The sequence below is a fragment of the Poeciliopsis prolifica genome, unplaced genomic scaffold (genome assembly GCF_027474105.1).
Source record: "Poeciliopsis prolifica strain line A6 unplaced genomic scaffold, Auburn_PproV2 SCAFFOLD051, whole genome shotgun sequence".
Classification (NCBI taxonomy): Eukaryota; Metazoa; Chordata; class Actinopteri; order Cyprinodontiformes; family Poeciliidae; genus Poeciliopsis; species Poeciliopsis prolifica.
This window is the reverse complement of record NW_026562426.1, coordinates 689,548-709,550: the sequence shown is the minus strand read 5'-3', so window position 1 is coordinate 709,550 and position 20,003 is coordinate 689,548. Positions and strand designations below refer to the sequence as shown.

The 20,003-nt window shown below is 43.9% G+C and overlaps 1 protein-coding gene across 4 annotated transcripts in view; it reads right to left on the bottom strand.

The window, feature by feature from the left end:
• arhgef40 (Rho guanine nucleotide exchange factor (GEF) 40) overlaps positions 1–20,003 on the bottom strand; it is a 41,049-nt gene that overhangs the window by 13,027 nt on the left and 8,019 nt on the right. For 3 of the 4 annotated variants that reach the window (XM_055058460.1, XM_055058461.1, XM_055058459.1), the window contains 19 exons: positions 19,106–19,195; positions 18,016–18,123; positions 15,463–15,748; positions 13,476–14,610; positions 13,073–13,308; positions 12,779–12,961; positions 12,550–12,664; positions 11,888–11,981; positions 11,652–11,738; positions 10,212–10,328; positions 9,683–9,781; positions 9,444–9,595; positions 7,455–7,593; positions 6,391–6,510; positions 5,922–6,113; positions 4,561–5,076; positions 2,954–3,333; positions 2,330–2,579; positions 1,484–1,573 (listed from right to left, as the gene is read on the bottom strand). In XM_055058460.1, the coding sequence (XP_054914435.1) occupies positions 1,484–1,573; positions 2,330–2,579; positions 2,954–3,333; positions 4,561–5,076; positions 5,922–6,113; positions 6,391–6,510; positions 7,455–7,593; positions 9,444–9,595; positions 9,683–9,781; positions 10,212–10,328; positions 11,652–11,738; positions 11,888–11,981; positions 12,550–12,664; positions 12,779–12,961; positions 13,073–13,308; positions 13,476–14,610; positions 15,463–15,748; positions 18,016–18,123; positions 19,106–19,195 (4,389 nt within the window). The remainder of the gene's footprint in view (positions 1–1,483; positions 1,574–2,329; positions 2,580–2,953; positions 3,334–4,560; positions 5,077–5,921; positions 6,114–6,390; positions 6,511–7,454; positions 7,594–9,443; positions 9,596–9,682; positions 9,782–10,211; positions 10,329–11,651; positions 11,739–11,887; positions 11,982–12,549; positions 12,665–12,778; positions 12,962–13,072; positions 13,309–13,475; positions 14,611–15,462; positions 15,749–18,015; positions 18,124–19,105; positions 19,196–20,003) is intronic. The other variant, XM_055058462.1, reaches the window with a different exon arrangement.

Genomic DNA, 20,003 nt, shown 5'->3' with positions numbered 1-20,003 from the left:
CGGCTACTCAGCCAGTGTCTGTAGTCAACACTAAGCTCAAAGTCATGGCAACTTATGGTAACACTATTTTATAAACCTGTAGAAAGTCAACTATATTGATAGACACATGCCAACGCTCAGCTAAACTGAGAGTCAAGTTGGTTTACAGTTAATCACTTATCGTGTTTCATGTAAAACCAGTTTTTTAAAAATGTTTTTATTATTTTATTTAGTTTTGTATTATTATTACTTTTTAATTGGCCTATACCAATGGGCCAATATGTTCAGTGTGGATATCCATAGACATCAAGATAAAAATCTGTTCAGTACAAACTGCGTGGTGATGTAAAGTTTATTAGTAAAGAGTATTTGAATAACTTGTGACAAACTGTTTGAAACAGGGGAAATCAACTTTGCTCTGATTAGCTGAAGTTAGCTCGATGCTCTGGTAAGCCGTCCTTTCTATTTCTCCAAACCTAAAGTGAAAGACCTTAGGAAGTGAGTTTATTTTTTACATTTCTAACATCCAATCTCCTGCTAGACATAATCTCATAGTGCAATAATGGGGTTGTATAGACCCCATTATTGTATAGACAAGCTGAAAAAAAAGCGCAACTTTTTTCAAACATTCAAATTATAAATACATAAAACAAAAAGATTTTTGGTTTTTGCCGTTTTCAGCTAGAGCTATTCAAAATGAACAAGTTTTAACTGGAGTTTAATTTGGAAATCCCTTTTCATCCCGAACCCCCGCAACAACAACAACAAAACCATGAACAAGCTGAAAGCCTTGCTGCTCGTGTTTTCACTCCCATTAAATGATCACCATCAGCCAGCCTGCCGTTCCACAGTCATTACCATAACCATAAACCTGCCCGTTCCCATTAACCACCATGTGTTCAAGCTGCTGCAACAGAGGCAGGTTGCGGCATCACGAGCGCACGCTGCCACCTGCTGGTGGCCGGCCACACTTTACCCCACTCTGGTGCTTTGATCTCTTCCTGTAAAGTCTTGGTGGTAATCTCATCATGCTGTTGATGGATTAGTTTTAGCTAATTGTAGCTCGGATGCTCAAATTACTTCCTCTATAATCTGCCTTTAATTGGCTTTTCTGGTCTTATATTGAACATATAATTTGCATCACTGTATACAGCTTAATTGCTGCCACTGACAAATAAAAGCTACTTTGATTGGTTTGCGCTTGAGCTCAAAAAATAAAGAAAATACTTGGACTGATACTCTTGTGGGGTTTTTTTTTATTTTGAAAAGTAAAAACAACATGTTTTTGTTCATTTTTGGCCCAAACTGTTCCATTTTCTTTAGCATAAATTATGATTTTTTTTTCCGTCAGTTTTTTTTTTTTTTATGAGTTGATTGTATATTGAGGGCGGCAAAAAAGAACCAGAGCAAATTATGAATGTCTTGATAATAAATCTACGAGAGCAGAACTTGCCTTTTGTGTTCAGATGTTGAAATTGCCAGGAAACAAAATGTTGGTTCTTACCTTAAAGAAGTCAGCTGCCTGTGTGACCAGAGGTGAATCCATTTCCGGTTTAGAGCGAATGTAGTGGGAATACTGGAGAAATTCCTCCCGCTTTTTGCATGCACGGGGGAGAGGAGGAAATAAAGCGTTACAGCGTGTTTTTATGTTAGCAGTTATTTAAATAAGCACAAGATGAAATATGAAGTTTAAACTGAATAATATACAGTTTGTTATTTGAACCAAATTTTTACATTTTCATTGATGTTTTGCAGAATGGTGAGTACTTTGAGACAACTCAAGAGATACTGATGCCTGATATCAAGCTCTTTCTGTGTTTTTTTTTTTTTTAAGATTGCTGGACTACATATGGATACATCAACGTGATTGTCATAAATATTTAGACGAGGCAGATAGGCCTCGATTTTATTTAGTTTCAGAAAAAGAGGTTTGAATCATGTTTTGTGTAACATTTGCTCTATGCAACAAAACAAAACAAAACACAGTCATGATAAATCATGTAAATTCTCCTGCAGTATTAAGAGACGGGGTAATTTGAACCACACAAGCTTTTCTGGCGGGGTTGCTTTAACAACGTTTATTATGTGTGTGTTATTTCGGGAACTGACGTTCTGACAGACAAAACCCTCACAACCTCGCTGTCCAACATTTGCCGCAATCCTCCTGGCCATCATGCTAAGACCGTGTTATGAGCTTCATCAAGGGTGTTTTTTCAATGTCACAATTTTTTATTTTTTTTTAAATGAACCCTTTACCAAATCTTGTGAAATCCTAATAGCCAGAATTCAAAACACAGACAGTGGCAGTAAGGTCGCTTGCTGTACCTTCCCAGTAGATTTTGGGACTTACATATTTGCTGAAGCAGTCCTGTTGCAACAAACTCTGCACAAGAGCGCCCTCCATGGCAGGGAGCAGGTCCCGCGAGTGAAAGGCACTGAGGCTGCGCCAGCTGGGGAAGAGCGCGTCTCCCTTCCCCCTGATGGAGGCCGGGGTGTCGGAGAGCTCCAGCAGGGGCAGGTACGTCTCTTCAACTCCCTTCAGGACGGCGACGTACTGCCGCTCTGAGCTCAGCATCCTGCACCAGAGCAGGTACAGTTTACTGCGGGACGAACGGGGGGGAAAGCGATGGGAAGGCGAATTGGTTAATGCGAATAAGAAAATAAATTGTTTATTTTTTTTTTTTAAATGAGAAACAAACATGAAAGAAAAAGCAGAGATGTTGGAGGGAAGCCGTAGCAGCAGGCAGTGGACGGAGATCAAAGAAACGATGATGAAAAAATGATCACAGATTGCGCGCTGATTGATCCCCCCCCCAAAATGATGCGTGCGTTTTCTTTTTCATCTCGGCCCCGCTTAAGCTAATTTATTCAGCGGGTTGGATTTTGGAAGTTTTAGGCCAAGTGTGCACTCAGCTAAACTTCCACGTTCTCAAAGACAATTTATAGGACAATGAAAGAGTAAAATCCTACTCACCTCTGTGCAGTTGAACCGGTCCTGTCTGCCCCCACGTCCCTCTCCGTCCTCCCGAGCAGGACGTGTTGCCGCGGCGACCCCGTGTGATCCACCACTTCTTTGCTGCTGACCTCGACACCTCGGATCAGCACACCGCCTCCACCTCCGCCTGCTACTCCGACGCCCCACCCGGGAAGAGCCGCCGCCATGCCGGTGGCGATGACGGGGTCCGCCATGTTCTTTCGCCCCAGCCAAGACATGGGCGAGGAGCGGCTCGCCCCGCCGACGGGGGACTCCGGCTTGGGAGTGGCGGTGCCTTTGCGGGGGGCCAGGAGAGCCTGGAGGTCAAAGCTGGGGTGGCGCTTCCTGGGGGGCTTGGGAGGCAGCGGGGCCTCTGGGGGCTGGAAGATCATTTCCATGGAAATTTGTTAATATCTATTATTATCGGTACTCCTAGTGAGCAACACAAAGTGGTGCTCAATAGGAGGGAGCTAATGTGATGTATAGTAATGTAAATGAGCAGCGTTTGCTAACAATCCCCACGTTGCTCCTCAGTTTATGTTTGAAACGTTGATGCCTGTTTTCTCAGATATCTGGTTTCCTGAGCACCAACATGATGGCCATATCTTCTTCATTTCTTGTTTTGACTTCAATGTTTTTGACATTGTTGGAAAGCTTAGAATCCAGACTTTTAGAGTCAATAAATAACTCTAGAAGCTCCTGAGAGAAGTCTTTGTGAACTCCTCCAGGTTCCTGAACAGTTTCACGGGAGAATTCTTTTTGAACCTTGAAAGACATTTCCTTTTCAATTTGGTTGTGCTGACGTTCAAATGGCCATGTCTGCCTCGTTTCTTTTTAGATTCCCACGTCTTTGACATAATTGGAAAGCTTTGAATCTACATTTTCAGAATGTGTAAATAACAAGAAGAGACTTGACCTTGATCGCAGCCAATCACGTGTATGTCTGAAAAGTGCGGGCTGCATTTCTTTCTCATGCTGATCGGGAAGAAAGTTGTGGAACTGAAGCCAGAAACCAATCAGAATCAAGAATCTGTAAAAGCACATGGATGGAAGAACTAGTCTGAAGGACAGCTAGTGAGCCTTTAGTTAAGAAAAAAGGCGTTGAGTCCCGTTTGCTGGCTGCTAAAAGTCCAGCAGGGGGCAGTAAACACACAAAAAATGTGTTTTGGCCAGATGAACCCAAAATTGAATGTTTTGTTCTCTATGCAAAGCGCCGTGGGAGGTGGGAAAGTAACACCACTAGGAACCATGGTTGGTGGCAGCGTCACGGTGAGGGCTGAGCATCGGGAGATGGATGGAACTAAATCTTATGGGAAAACCTGAGACTGGGGTGAAGGTTTACCTATTGCTGCTCGATAAGCCATTTACCCCTCAGGAGAGTGAATACTAATGCTCAGTGTTTTAGATTTTCATGAAATAAATGTTGATGATCGAGTATCATTTGGTTTGAACTACAGTTATGCAATGTTGCTGGTCTGTCACATGAGCACTGCAGAAACACATCCCATGTATTTTTTATCTAGCTTGGAGTCCAAATATCTTAGCAATCTTGAAAGAAGACAGAACAGCAGATCTGACGCAATGAGGACCGGCAGAAACCAACTCACACTTTTCTTCCCAGGATTCAGGAGGTTCTGCAGGAACTTCCCTCCCCCGGCTCCTCCCGCTCCACCTCCATTCCCTGCTGACCCGTCCCTCCGGTTCCCTTTGTCCTCTCCTATCTTCAGCGTGGAGCAGGTTTGAGGCCTGAACAGCGACGCCAGGGAGCCCCAGGACTGCAGGCCCCCGTCCCCTCCTCCGAGCCCCCAGTCGCCCTCCCCGTCGGGCCCCACCAGGTCCCAGAAGGTGCTGCCGGACGGTGTCTTGGCCTTCCCCTGGCCGTGGGTCTGCGTCCGCTCGGAGTGGAGGAAACGAGGTTTGACCTGCGCCACGGTCCGCTGGTAGCGCTCCACTGTTTGGGTCCAGAGGTCCAGGAGGGCCCCGCCTCCCAGCTCCATGGCTAAGGACCGTGCGTCCTGGAAGCGAGACGGGGGGATTGGAGGAAGGGACGCCAGCGGGCAGGTGGAAGAGGAGGTGGTGGGGGAGGACGGGGTGGAGGAGACCGCGTCGCACCACTGGGTCGCCTGAAAATGGGAAAATACAGTTCAATTAAATCAAATTCAGTTTCATTTTTTAAGTAGCAGCCAGATCTGAAACCTGGGAGTAGTGATGAACTCTGACCTGAACATTCAGAGCTACATAAAGACAGTCACAAAGTCAGCCTTTTGTCACCTGAAGAACGTCTCCAGGGTTAGAGGACAAATGTCTCAGCCAGATCTAGAGAAACTCATCCATGTGTTTATCTTTAGTTTCATTGATTACTGCAACAGCGTCTTCACAGGTCTAAAAAAAAATCAATCCATCAGCTGCAGCAGATCCACAAAGATGCTGCTCAGGTTCTCACTAAAACCATGAAGACAGAGGACATCGCCACAGTTCTAAAGTTCCTACACGGGCTCCCTGTAGCTCAAGGAATAGACTTTAAAATACTGATGTTAGTTCATAAATCACTGAATGGCTTTAGCACCACAATGCATTAAAGATCTGCTGTTGTTATATCAACCTTTCAGACCTCTCAGGTCTTCTGGTTCTGGCTCTGCTCTGAATCCAGAACCAGAAACAAACATGGAGAAATCAAATTCAGCTTCTATGCACCATAAATCTGGATCAAACCTCCAGAAAACTACAAAACAGCTGAAACACCGACTTCCTTTAAATCTCGACTAAAAACCCAGCAGTTCAGAGTTGCTTTCAAACCACAACAAATGAAACATTGACCAACACATTTGATGTGTATGATTTTGGTGCTGGCACTCATCAAAATGTAATGTTTGGGCGTTTTTGTCATTTTTAAAACTGCAACGATGGATTAACTGAAAGCAGGGTTAGACGGGGGAAGACGTTGACGCGTCGTCCTGCGCCGAGTTACCTCTGTCAGCGTGGACAGCAGCCTCTGGGTGTTGTCCAGAGTGGTCCAGCAGTCGGACAGACAGTGGGACATGTCTCTCAGCTTCTCCCTCACAGGGGGTAGACGGATCTGTATGTCGCTGAGGCCGGCCCAGTTCAGCTCGCACCAGCCCTCTAGATCGCTGAGCACCGACAGAGTGTCGCTGTGCAGCTCCTGAAGCAGGACAGGAAGATCTTCAAGTTCAGGTCAGTTCAATTCTACATTGATAAGCCTTGTGGCTTGTAGCATCTCTGTGGGTTAGACGTCCCACAGACAGACAGACAGATTCCCTCATATCAGCACACTGGATCTAATTTTCCAGTTAGTCCACCATTCCCGCTCTTATGAGCTCTTATGACGTCTGATGATTTTTGTTTAATTTTTAATTTTTGGGTGAAACTTCTGCCAGTGCACTAATAAAAGAGTTTTTTTGGGGTATTGTGTCACTCACGTTGGCCGTTTCTCTGAACGTTCTGAACTTCTGCTGCTTCAGCGACAGCCTGCTGAGAGACAGAGGAGGGTCCTTGTATTCCTCCAGCTGCGACTGCACTTGCTCTATCTCCTTGTCACACTGTGGGTCGAAGGTCGACAGAGACAGGAAGGGAGGGTTAGAGGTGGAGGGGGCATGAGTCACTCTACACAACATGAAGTTACAGGAGAAGACGGCTGAAGAGAGGAAATGAAGACGAGGAAATCTGACGCTATTGCTGCTGGTGTTGTTTTGTTTGGCTGTGACGTTGACAGGAAGTGAGAAAAAATAACAGGAGAAGAAGAAGTGAGTCTAGGAGTTTCCACCAAGTCCACTTTGAGCGCAAAAGAGGGAAGTAACAAGAATAAAGAGTAGTAAAAAAAACCCTTTTGAGTAGATGTAAAATGTTGAGGACAGATGTTTTCCTAACCTGATCATTGCATATATACATTTCCTCTCAATTCTCATCTCCCTGAAGATTTCTCCCATTGGCTTGGATCCCTCTGGTAAAATTTAAGCCGGTCCAAACAGTGAACAGAAGAAGTTGTGACATTGATTTTCTGTACCGTTTTAGATTTATTGACTGCCTGCCTGTGGTTTTAGCAATGGCAGCGGAAGAAGTCATACGTTCACTTCCTACGCTCCCATTAGTCATGCTTCCAAATACTGAAGAAACATTTGGCTTGACATTTCCTTCTTTGCACAGGGGGATGGTTATTTACAGCGCAGGCAATTTCTGACTTCTGTGAGACGCGTCATGGCCAAACATTAGTTATTGGGCCAAATGTTACCGACTTGGCCAGACATCAGCGATTGGGTCTAACGTTAGCGATTGAGTCAAACATAAGTAACTGGGTAAAGTTTAAAACCTTAACAGAGTCCATGCCTCTGGCTAGCAATTGTTTGTTGAGGGCCCAGACCCTCTGTATGAAGGTCAGCATAGAACCACAGACTGGTTATGTACCAGGTTAACGTTAAGCTTTCAAATGATTGTTTTACTTTTTTTTTAAATAAAAAGAACATAGAATAAGTAAAACTACAACCACCTTTTCCAGTTTGTCCACCATTCCCGCCAGTCGTCCCAGTGCTTCCAGATCACGACCTCGCCGGTTGGAAACCTGGACGAGCCGATGGAGGGCATCGTCCACGCCGTCGTAGAGTTGCGAAGTGGCATTGAGAGCAGACCTGTAGAAGACCATAATGTTCTGTTTCTGTTTTTCATTCCAAAAATCAGGGTCATTTCCAGCTGGTTTGTATTTCTGTGGTGTTTAAACCCCACTTAGCTCAACCAAACAATACTTCAGTCATACAGGAGCCATTCATGTCATTTAAGACCAAACGAGTCACACAGGTGCCCCAAATACAGCGGCCGTGTTTGTCATGACGTTGCTGTAATCGAAAAAGTCTTGTTTCATCTAGTTATCGGCCTGATTAAAAATCTTAACCCTGAGCGGAGCATTTTAACAAAGAAAGCAAACAGGAGCAGGTAGGAGCATTTGATTTCTGTGACGGAAGAAAAAAAGCCCGAAAAGACACATTCAGGAAACTGTTTTCGAACCGATGACAACGTGTTTCAGCTTCTGTATCCACAACAAGCTGGAACACTGAGTGCTTTGGTGTGAACATAGGTTTGTTTTCTCTGACCGCTCTTTTTGTGACTCCTAAATGTTTCAACTTTTAATTCAGATTTTAATACCAGACCATGACATCTTGAGAAAACACACATAAAACAGTTTTCAATTGACTACTTAATCTTTTAGAGAGAAAAAGAAATATTTGAATCTATGATATGAGTCTTTGCCTTCACTGTGGAGGCACTGTGTTCACTCTTACTTGCAGAATTGCTTTTTTTTTTTAACCACATCTGAAAGCTTTTAAGCATGAAACAATTGTTTAGCGTCACACCACAACATCTCAAGTGAATTTAAGCCTACACTTTGACTAGACAATTCCAAAACCTTGATTTTGTTGTAGAGGTTAACTACATTTCCAGGTTGTTTTTAATGACTTTACTTGTTTTAACAATCTGAAACATTTAGGTCTCAAAAGAGAAGAAACATAAGAGGGAACACAGTTTTTTTCATCCCTGTAGTCGTACTAATGGCACATACAACCAGTTTCGGTTTGAAGAACTTCCCTATAAACTCTTGCTATGGTACAAACTGTATGTCGGTGGGGGCAGAGGGTGTTGCGGCTGAACCACTAACTACTTTCAGAATGTCGTAGGAGAATACATCATCGGCTGAGTGGCGATGCCAACACTAACAAACAAAGCTCAGTTTGTTATCTGTCTGTAATGATATATGGTCAAAGGACTTGACAAAATGTACAGATAGCCTAAAAACCGGCTGCCATGTCTGACAAGAGTGACAAAAAGCTGCAGTACATGCCCAAAACCAAAAGGCCAAATGTTCTGTTGGCAAAAAATCAACAAACCATGCGCCTCAAGTAAAAGTATTCACACCCTAGTCACGAAGCAAATAGAAAGTCCAGCGGGTTTTATGAGATTATGTCATATATATAATATATGTAGAATTGTAAAGTGGAAAGAATAGGATACATTTGCAAAACAAATGACTTGTGACATGCATTTATGTTCTGTCAACAGCAGACAGAAGTTTGTTGAATCACTTTTTACCACAGTTGCAGCTGCAATCTTCTTTGTTCAGTAGCTCAAGTCGAGTCAGACTGAATGAATAGTTTCTATGAACATCAGTTTTCAAGACTTATGCATATACTTTAATGTGAAGTGTTCCAATGAAACTGGTGGGGTTTTTTGTTGTTATTGATGTTTTTTGCTTGTATTTATCTTCATTTATCTCTCCGTTATCTTCCCCACCCTGGTAGAAGAAAAACAATATGATGATTCAGATGAATGTGTGAACATTTCAGTATTAGTTTCCTTCCACTTTGCTGTTTTTCCATACTTTGTCTTCGGCCTATCACACACAATTCCAATGAAACAGTGAAATTTGTGGGTGTCGCATAACAAAACCGATTTAATATGAAGTTCTCGGTGAGTTCAGGTGTGTTACCTGCAGTCAGGCGACCTCTGCGCCAGTCCGGACGAACAGTTCGTCAGCCCCGCTAGCCAGGCTCCGCCCCTCTGTTGCAGTTCAGTTAAGCGTTGGTCAGCCAGCACACTCGCCATGAGCTGCCTGTGTTTGTCGATGCTCTGAGGAACAGCCTGGAAGAGATCATTGTTTCAACACTTTCAGAAACTCTTTCCGACAAAGGACACAAAGCATGTGATGATATAGTGACCGCAGTCAACCTTGATGTCATTCGGCATCTCCTCCGTCTCCATGGACTGCAGGGCTTCTCCGAGCAGAGAGAGGGCGCTCTCGCAGCGCTCTGTCAGTTTCTCCAACCTCTGTTGGGTGAAGCAAAAGTGAAGGTTTGGTTGAAGCTTTCCTTTTCCTGCTTTTAGCTCGCCTTCTTCACTTTTGCGTTCACCGGCTTCACATAAGCCGGAGGAATGAAAACTACCAACTATGTTTTTGGGGAAACCATCCGACTGGATTTTATCAAGAATGTACGGAAGAGGATTAGAGCCACCAAAAATAAACAGAATATAAGATTCCTTTGAATTTTGATACAGTGCCAATCAATGTCAGCATCCAAATAAATAAAACATTTTAGGTGTATGTCGGTTGTGTTGTCATTGCATGCAAAATAATCGCTCAACTTATTATAATTCTGAGAAAAAACTCAAAATTTTGTATTTTTTTTTCAGCGGCCCTAATCCTCTTCTGTAGAAACAGAACTAATGTCACTAAAACAAAGCAAAGCAGGATTTTTACCAGTCTGAATGCCAACCAGTCTGAGTGACTGTGACTGAAGTCTCCATCTAGCTGCTTAGGGAGTTGCTGACTGTCCACATATTGCTGAAGGACTCCTGTTCCACGCACTATGTGGGTCTGAGGAGAGAACATAAAGGCGCAATAAAACATCAGCACCGGGACAGGATGAGAAAGTCTGGCAAACAGAATCCCAAGTGGCGGAAAAACGAGGTGAAAATCCAGGAGAACTCTTCTCTCCTAACAGTTTTAACATCCTTTGGGCGGGATCTTCCTTCAACAACCAAAGGTTTGGTACTGCCAAGCCGTAATCCAAACCACATGTCACAAAGAAATTTGCTCTGGAAGTGTGCATAAAAAACATGTGAGCTGACAGATGCAAGTTCTGACTTGATTCATAGAGGAACTCGCAATGTGTAAATGTGCAGAATGCACCCCGAGGCTTAAGCACAACGTGGATTTATTCCAAGGCAAATGGAGTCCAACATTATAATGTCTAACTAGAAGAAATCAGAATAGAAAGTCTGATTGTAGTTATGGTAAAGAGATAGTTATGGTTTTCTTTTGGAAACAAGGTTCTGAATGAGTTTAATGTGGTGAAATAACAGAAATAAATTTGAATGTATGAGTTAATAACTGCTGGGTTCAGATTAAATAAAATACGGTCTGGTAGGTTACGTAGGCTTACAGATCCATTTAAAATGTCTGCTGCCAGATGGTGAAAACAGGACAAAATCACTTAAATACCCCCAAAACCCCAGTATGGATTATGCTCTTGCATCTTGTTGTTGTGTCGGACTTGCCTGGCTGACTTAGTTATTGTTTACAATTATAAAAATCCAACTGTATTAAAATAAGAACATGGTTAGCAAAACATAAATTCATTGAAAAAACAAAAAAAGAACCAGAAAGTTGCTGCTTGTGAAGCTCAGTTCTCTGGGCTTCTGCCCCACTGAGGCCTTTGTAAAGTCTGGCCCGGCCCACAATGCATCCTGTTTCATATAAAACCTTATTTGTAAGAGGCCACGGGCCTCCACATCTGTGAAAAACACTTTTCAAAATGAAGCTTGCATGGACAGCAACCACAATTGATGTAAAAATTGTCCATTTGCTCAACTTTAAAGGAAGAACCACTCACTGATTTTTCAGGCGTAGGTAGTTTAGACTGTCTGCTGCAGGTAAGATTGTGACATTTAGAATTACATTTAATTTAAATTTGTATTTTATTTTAAAGTTACTCTTAGGACGAGAAAGATAGTTAGTAATTGTTCCCTTCGCTGGACTAGAAAGACATCATGTTAAAGTGAATTTGTAGAAAACTCAATAAGTCCTCTGAACTTTGGAACACTAGTAAGCCGGACCCACATGAGTTTAGCCATTTTAAAATACTCTAAACGTTTTCACATTTGTGTAAAACGGCGATATATTCCTAGCTATTGTCACCTCTGTCCCATCTAAAGCTAAGGAAAGGGACTCCTGCTGCTCCTCCACCAGGACCAACACGGATCCCAGACCACCAGGAACCAAGACCTGGAACACACACAGAAAGCACATGTGTTTGTGCTACCAGCCCTTCTGCAGGATAATTAAAGCACAAAAGCAAAACACAAAAACACAAAAACAAAAACAAAAATTGGCACATTTGTCTTGACAACTATTTTGTTTTCCCTTCGCCTCACCTGGAACCGTTTAAGAGCAGAAAGGCAAAGACAAGATGGCTGGGAGCATCTGCTGTCTATTAGCACAGTTAGTCCCTTTTCTTTGGCTTCGGGCCTGATGAGGGATGATAAACAAAGGTTAACGCAAGATCAGGACAGCTTATAAAGAAAACGTGTTTTCAAAGAGAAAAGAGAAAAGTTTGTAAATCAGAGTTTTGTTTTTTTTTTTTTTTGTATACGAGGCGTGAAAACTTCTCAAGTCAAACAAGTGACTGTTAGAACACCAACAGTTCACATCATAAACGCGCAAAGACAAGCCCCAAATCACAAATCAAGCTCTTGATATCCAGTACATCTGTGAACTAATCCCTCTTAAGAGGCGGGATCATTAAGACCCCACGAGTTTTGTAGTCCGAGCGCAGTCCAGCGGGGGTCGCGCTGACCCCGTGTGTGCTTTTAGTATGGGTTTCAAATATTTTTTACTGCAGAAGTGGTGTGACGAATGCTTAGGGTGACCTTATCCTATTACGATCAAAGATTAGTTTCAGGCTTTTTACATTTTTACCAGCATTGTCAGTAGAGGTGGAGTATTTTGTCACTGTTGTTGTACAGAGAAACATGCTGAAACAAGAAGATCATGTGCCAGGATCAGAACAATATTTAGTGGACACACACAAGCTCACCGAGTGATCCGGTGGTAACAGGAAAGGACCCGCGCGACCTCCTCCGAGCAGAACTCCTCCTCAGACGCACCTGCATCGGTGAAAACCAGAGCTCGCCCCAATCTGTCCACTGTACCTGTAGAAATGAGGTGTCTGTAATTAAAGGTAAACTGCTACCCTGTGTCTGTATGATAGGCTTGTCTGAGAGAAATGTGGCATAAACGTGAAGGACAGAATGAAAGGAGGTCACCTGTCAGCTGCAGCTTCCCTGACTGAAGTAATTCTGCATCCAGTTCCCTTAACAGCGCCAGCTCTTTAGAGGCAACACCGTTTATCTGGTCAGGACACATCTCCGGTGATCCGGCCTCCACAGTCAAGTGGTTAAATGAAGACGTGCCTGACTGACCATTGCACACAGGCAACGATCCATCGTCTGTCTCAGCAAGAAAATGGAAAAAAACAGAAATAGCACTACCATAGCAATACCAGGGGGGGACTAAGAAAAATCAAATATTACTACAGCTGAATAGGTTTTCCCACCCACCGCCACTGCCTTTCCTTGCGTTTTCCTTCCCTTTGGTGTCGGTTGTGGGCTCTCCATCAGGTTTGTCAATCTTTTCTGTTTCCTCTGCCTTCTTTTCCTCTGGGATTAGCAGCTTTGTAGTTGCAGAGTGGGCTGTGGGACTTGGCAGAGGACTTTTACCCTGTAGTTTTGTGCCTTTTTGGTTTTTGCCACCAGACCTAGCCTTTCCTTTGGCGCCCTTTCCCTTCCGTTTCCTCCTAAACACAAAGCACAGGAAGATCTTACTGAGGTTACAGTAGAGGGGATAGAGAAGCATTTTTCATTAGTTGGAAATTCTTTCGTGCCATCCAATTCAATGTAATACACATGTGTACAAATAAGGAAAGTATGTAATTTATCGTAAAAAAATTTAACATTTCCATACCGTGGAGCTCTGAATCCGGCTGTTTTAACTTCTTTTCCTCTGGGACACACTCTGTCCTCTGTCCGCCCTTCAGCCCTTTCATCTGGAATCTTCGGCTTCGATGAGTTCCTCGTCTTAGACTGAACGTTGGCTGTATTTTTGCTTTCAGAAACTCCAGTAAACAGTCTCTCTGGTGCATCCGATGTTGGCGTAACAGCATCGCTGTCTCCACTCAGTGGTTTATCTGTGTCCTCAAACACAGAGTCTGAATGTGAGCCATGATCCGATTGGCCCTCAACGTCATGGCCACTTTTATGGCTTATGTCGTAGATTTCGTTTGCTATTAAGCTGTCGCTTCTCTGGGAGTCTTTATTTTGGTGTCCATCTCGGGATTGTTGTGGGAACCCGTTGCTGTCTCTTTCCTTGCCCACACCGGGTCTCCTTTCTTTTAATGGAACATCAAAATAAGGGCTGCGGCTTTCCAAGCTATTGTTGTCTCTGCTTGTTTTATCTCCTTCATCTGAGTCATGAGCAGAGGAGGAGTAAGACTGTCTTACTCTGGCAGATCCTGAAACTGTTGTTGGAGGCTTTGGCAGTGGCAAGTCATCTTTCGGATTTGCCTCCTTCTCCTTGGTACTATAGGCACCCCGAAAGCTTCCCGATCTTTCAGGTTTTGCATAACCCCAAGCTTTTCCTTTGCGAAGTTTGATGGCCTTACCTCTCCTGCATAAGGGCAAAGTTCTGGTCTTACAAATCCCGTGCATCTCCAAGTACCTCTGCTTGGTATCAACGCCTCCATCAGGTCCTCCTCTGGGCTCCAAAAGCTCCACATAATCCCCATCCATCTGAGGCTGCCTCGCAGTCCGCCCAAGGCCGTCTTCGCTGCGCCGCCGTCTGATGGCAGGGTCAGAGTCCATGCAGTTTGGTGGTAGACTGTCATCGTCTTCATCATCCCAGGACCAGGAGTCCATGTCTCCTGAGGAGGAGCCACCCCACCCTCCGAGGCTGCTGCCCCCCTCACTGGAAAGGCGGTTGGAACCCAGGCCAAGCTCCTCAGAAGGGTCATGGAGGAATTTTGGGTAGACTATTTCCTTCCACGGGACTCGTACCACGCCGTCGCAGGTGCTGACCAAACAGGTGTCGAGTCCCCCTCCAACTAGGCAAAACATGGCAAAGGATGGAGTTCAAACTAAAGTTTCATTTAAAAAAAAAGTACCCCTAGTTTACAGTTGCTAAGAAGCAACTTAAACTGATTCTATATTTTTAGATACCAGGAGGTTAAAAAAATGAGCAGGAGAAATGTAAATATTACTTCAGATTAACTGAACATAACTTAGTTTATACATAGAATCTAAATTACAACCCTGAATAATTTATTCCAAACAAACTTTAACATTGATTGACTGGTTTGGTTGGTTGTTTGGTTTATTCATAGCTCATAAACTGTCACAACATACAATCGTTTTTTTATTGTAAAGGCTTCTCTTACAAAGGCTCTTCTGTAATTTATTGGCCTGTTAGACTATGATAAATGTTAAAGTGTTTTGGCTGCTACAGGTTGCAAAATTTCTCTTTCAGGAAGTTTACAGTCACTACAAACAAAGCCAAAGGGATAAGTGTTTTCCACTCCTTGGCTCAATGGATGCATATCCACTTAAGACGGAGAACGATTGTGACCCGGATAATGACTGGCTTCCATGCTATTATGAATGATCAGGCTCGGCACTGCAGTCTCACTTATACGATTATCATTTGTTTCATGGCTTATTAAGTATAATTTTGTGAGCACAATCTCCAAAACTGCACAATTCAAAGATGCGTTGCCTTGAAAAGGATTTCTTTCTCTTTAAAAGAAAAAGCACAACTACATTTTGAAATGTTTAACATCAACAAAATGCAAAACTCTGTATTTAACGATCTCAAAAGAATAGCTTTGTAGCTGAGTGTTGCTTCCCATTTTAATTAACTCCTTCAGTCAGACCAGATACGACCAATAGAAAAATTTTACCTTCTCTCTTGTGACCCCGTTCTTTGTTGATACTGTGGAGCCACTCAGAGGTGAACACCAGGGGATGCTGTGACTCAGGCACCAAGATTTCTTGCACGGTGCGACCCCCGGGTGCCAGACATTTTAGGGCCAGTCGTGGGCAGCGAGTAGAAAAGGGCACCACCTGCAGGTAGAAGTCATTGCTGCGCAGGAGCCTCCAATCCAAGGTGGAGAGCTGAACAACCACTTTCTCTCCCAGGCAGAGGGGCCAGCCGGAGTGAAGGAACAAGCATCCCAAATACTGAGACTGGGAGATAATAGGGTATATAGATTAGCGAGAGACAAAAAAATGTATTTACAAAATGTATGTTTTGTGAACCAAGTCTTTAATTTGAACATCATCAGGCTAATTTATTCATACAGTCTCTTAGTCTGAAACAAGAAGGTTATTTTTATAAACATGCTCAGAAGTTATGACAACTTCATAACCCTAACCCCATGAAGACTTGTGTGTCTTCATATAAAGAGGTCGTGTCTGGGTGAGATCTAGTCAAGTTTCTTGAAAGTTTATAGGAAATATCAAGTATGATCCAGAAAACTACATTTTAGGAAAGTACCCAAAAGTTCCAGAAAAGTACCTGGGAAAGTTTTGGTGAAGGTACCTGGTAAGATTAAAGAAAGTTCTGGAAAGTAACCTCTAAATACCGGACTGATACGAGTTGTTTTACCCCATCTCATGAGAAACGGGTGAGTTTCTACCAGATGTGGTCAACTTCGCCACTCTGACAAACTCAATTTCTAGAACCTATCCCCCATTAGATCAACTGACCAAATGTTTGTGCCAAAGACAAACATATGACTCATGTGACCTTTCCGTTTTTTACAACTGCTTTGATGAATTGAGACAATCGGGAAAACTGTGGAGAACTTTGAGTCAGACAACAAGCTACAGGTGGCTAACTCAACACAAAGTTTAACTCAATGAGGGTAAAAAAAAGACTCTTTCCCTGGAAAGACTTTAAGAATTTGGGCAAGAAATGGAGGCCTGCTATTATTGGATTGATCTATTACAGTAATGCTCCCTAATGAAAGCATTAACTCTAGCTCAATGAATGCTGTGTCAGATCTAGATCTCAGCTTTGCTATTCTCAGTCACGTCTAAAACACTGACCCGGTGCTGCTCCCTTCCCTCCAGACACACGAGACGTGATCACATTAAATTCTTTCCTCCACCTCTCCTCCATGTTTCCTACTTTTACCGCGCTGCCCTTTATTTAATTTCTTTCCCTTACGCCTTTCTTTTGTCTCTTTCTGAATCTTCTCTCCAGCTCAGGGCAAGCTTCAGGCAAGTGGAAGGCTAATGTATTTGGCATTAGCGTAATAAACAAGTCCACATTCTGAAACTTTCTGTGTCCTGTGGTCCTCTCCTCTCCACCCACTTTTCCCTCAATGTATGCCTGTGTCTGCGCCTTCTCCCCCCTTGCCTCCAGCTCCCACTTTACAAAATTTCTCAATCACCCCACTATGGTCTGCAAAATACGTCTTCCCCCATTTTTTTTTCAACCACTCAACACAAGCGCAGTGAATGAAGGTCATGTTCATACTCTCCATTCTCTCGTCCAAAGTCCCACCGCCGCTCTGCGAGTTCCTCCTTCTCTCACAGCAGTAACCCAATCACATATGGAAGGAATTATTGTCATGACTCAGAGTCTGACTCCCGTCCCAGGCAACTCCACTCAGCGACAATGAAAACATCGTTCACTCACAGCCCCTGCATGCGGACGTGTATATTACCGAGAGTCTAGAGAGAAAAACTCTATGGAGAAATGCGAGAAAGCTGAGGAACAAACCCTTGAACTGGAGCCCATCAGTTGTTTTTCTTTGAGTGTCACAGAAAGTAAAATGAAAGAGCTGCTAAGTTTAAGTTTTGCTTGAGCACATAGTACTTATCACTTGTTTGGCAAGCAAATTTGCTCGATTTAGACAAATTTCGCAAATGGTTGTCTTTACCATACTGTTTTACTTTTAGGGTTAAGGTCAGGTTTAAAGGGTAAGGGTCAATTAAAGTCTTGAATTAAAAAGCAAAATGTCACACTTATGATTTATTTTTCTCCATAATAACCTGAAGATCACATTAGAAGTTAACAGAAGAAGAAAAAACCCCAATAAGGCATCGCCCTTTAGAATTTGAGAAGATGCGACTCCTATCTCAGCTCACATGAACTTGACCTTGTGTTAATCCTCAAACATAGATCTCGACTTGGATGTGTCTAAGCCGACTTTAAATACTCCACTTATTTGTCTAAACTCCGCTGAACGACCCTGCGACCTCTGCGAAGCTTAAGACCCGATTTGCTTTGACGACTTGAGGTTCGACTTGGACCGACTGGTCAATCGCCTTTCCCCGGGGGCACGAGCGTAAACATCGTCGGAGGACAACGTTCACCAAAGGATTCAAGAAGCTGACACATTTTCCCACAGCAGACTTTTTGCATGTGACAGCAGATTCTGCTTCTGATTATGCAGCGATGTGGGTGTTCTCGCTATGCGGCGTGCTTGCACTTTGGAACTCACACAGGCATGCTGCTGGAGCTTGTGCAGGAGATGCTTGGCAGGTACGAAATAGTCCAGGAGGTAGCGCAGGCTATCGTGTTGATAGGTTGACTCCAGGACCGAGAAGACCTGCAGAAGCAATAGAGGATCAGAAAAGAAATAGGCAAAAAAAAGAAAAGAAAATACTAAGGTTAAAAACTAGATGCGAGTATTTGGTAATATTTGTTTTAATGTTATGACCACAAACTGTGGATAACCAACAGTACCATAACATAAAAGGATGCAATTATTTTTAAACATTTTTCACCAGTTGCCTCCTGGGGCAATAGATTGTAAAATTACAGTTGCAGGAGAGCTCTACTCACCTAGAGACCAAACTGTTTTTCCCCATCTGTCTTTGCTAAATGGCTCTAGTCCAGTTAGACTTGATGGAAAGCATCTAGGAACATCAATTTTCAAATATTGCTTCCTATCCTCACATGGGTTTAGGGGTGAGCATTGACTGGGCCCTTCGAACACATGCACATGGTTAGATCCACACCTCTTTTCAAGGTTTACATCCTTTGCACCTAAGCCTTTATGGTTTTCTTAAACAAATCCTGCACCCATATGGGCTTGAAAGGCCGTTTTGAAAGGAAGAGGTCATCAATCCAAAGGCAACATCACAAGCCGGATTAAAGATGGCATCATGGGGAAGGAATATCGAAGTCTCAAAACATCCCCCATGAAGCTAAAGCTGGGGCACAAATGGGTCTTCCCATTGGGCAATGAGTCTAGGCATACCACCAGGTTGGCTACGAAGTCGCTACACATGTAATGTTTGCAAATGGCACATCACTGTAGTTCCATTTACTATAACATTTGTTATAGTAACTTTAAGGAAGGTGTTATACGAGATGGGTTGATTCACAAACCGCCAGAAGGAATAGGCTAAACCTCAAGCAATCTTTTGAGAGGTGCATGTGGAAAATGTGTGACCTGGGTCATCCAGCAATTCTACCTCCTGGTTAAATTTGGGTTGAGTGCTCCTTCTCGGACCCTCTCATTTAGCCGAGTAGTATGCACTTTTGGAAACCCAAAAGAAATGCACAACGAATGCTTTTCATCTTACCTGAGAGAGGAGGGGCGGCGCCGTGCTCTCGAACGGCGGGTAAAGTGACGAGAGCGCCCCCTGCACGCAGTCCTCCATTGCCTCCGAACCCTGCGGGACACAGAGACGGCGAGGAAAGGGTTAATAATCCCGAAGCGGACCACCTGATTGGACCCTCCCGTCTGGGTTCGTGCGGTGTCGAACAGCCGGCTTGTCTCCCTGGCCGCTGACACCCACACATATTAATATACACAGATACGCCGCTTTCAGCTTCCTGTCGTGAGGTCTGGGGAGTGTCAAACATTTCCTCCGCCGGCCAGTGACCCCTCCCCTCCCTGCTGCCCTCAGTCCAAAACAAAACACAACACAGCCTAAACTCCGCCGACAGACGCGCGCGCGCATCTGTGAGCGCAGGCGAATCTGGAAGCACGAGGACCTCGCTGTTTATTTCTCTGCTTGCGCTGTTGGCATGGCGACCTGCAACTTTTCTCTTTCTTCCGTCCCCTCACACCCCCCACACCGAGAGCCTCGCCTCGACGAGCCTTTCTGAATGTCATCTGACAACGATTAGGTCTGGATTCTCCATGCGCCGGGCCAAATCACACACAACGAGCGCGAGGGGATCGCTCGAAAGCGGTCGTAAAAGACGAAAGAAAGAGAGCAGGGTCTGTGGAAAAAGAGACGAGCGGCGAGTGAGAGACGGCCAGGAATGAATGAGCTGGAAGCGGTGTGTGTGTGTGTGTGTGTGTGTGTGTGTGTGTGTGTGTGTGTGTGTTTTGGGGGGTCATTTTATGGCAGAGGAACCGGGTTCAGGAGCAGGAAGAGTTATTCTCCGGGTTTTGTTTTGTGTACACAGACGAAACGCGGTTCGCCACGCTGGAGGGCAGAACGAGCTGTATAAACAGGAAAGTATTTGAAA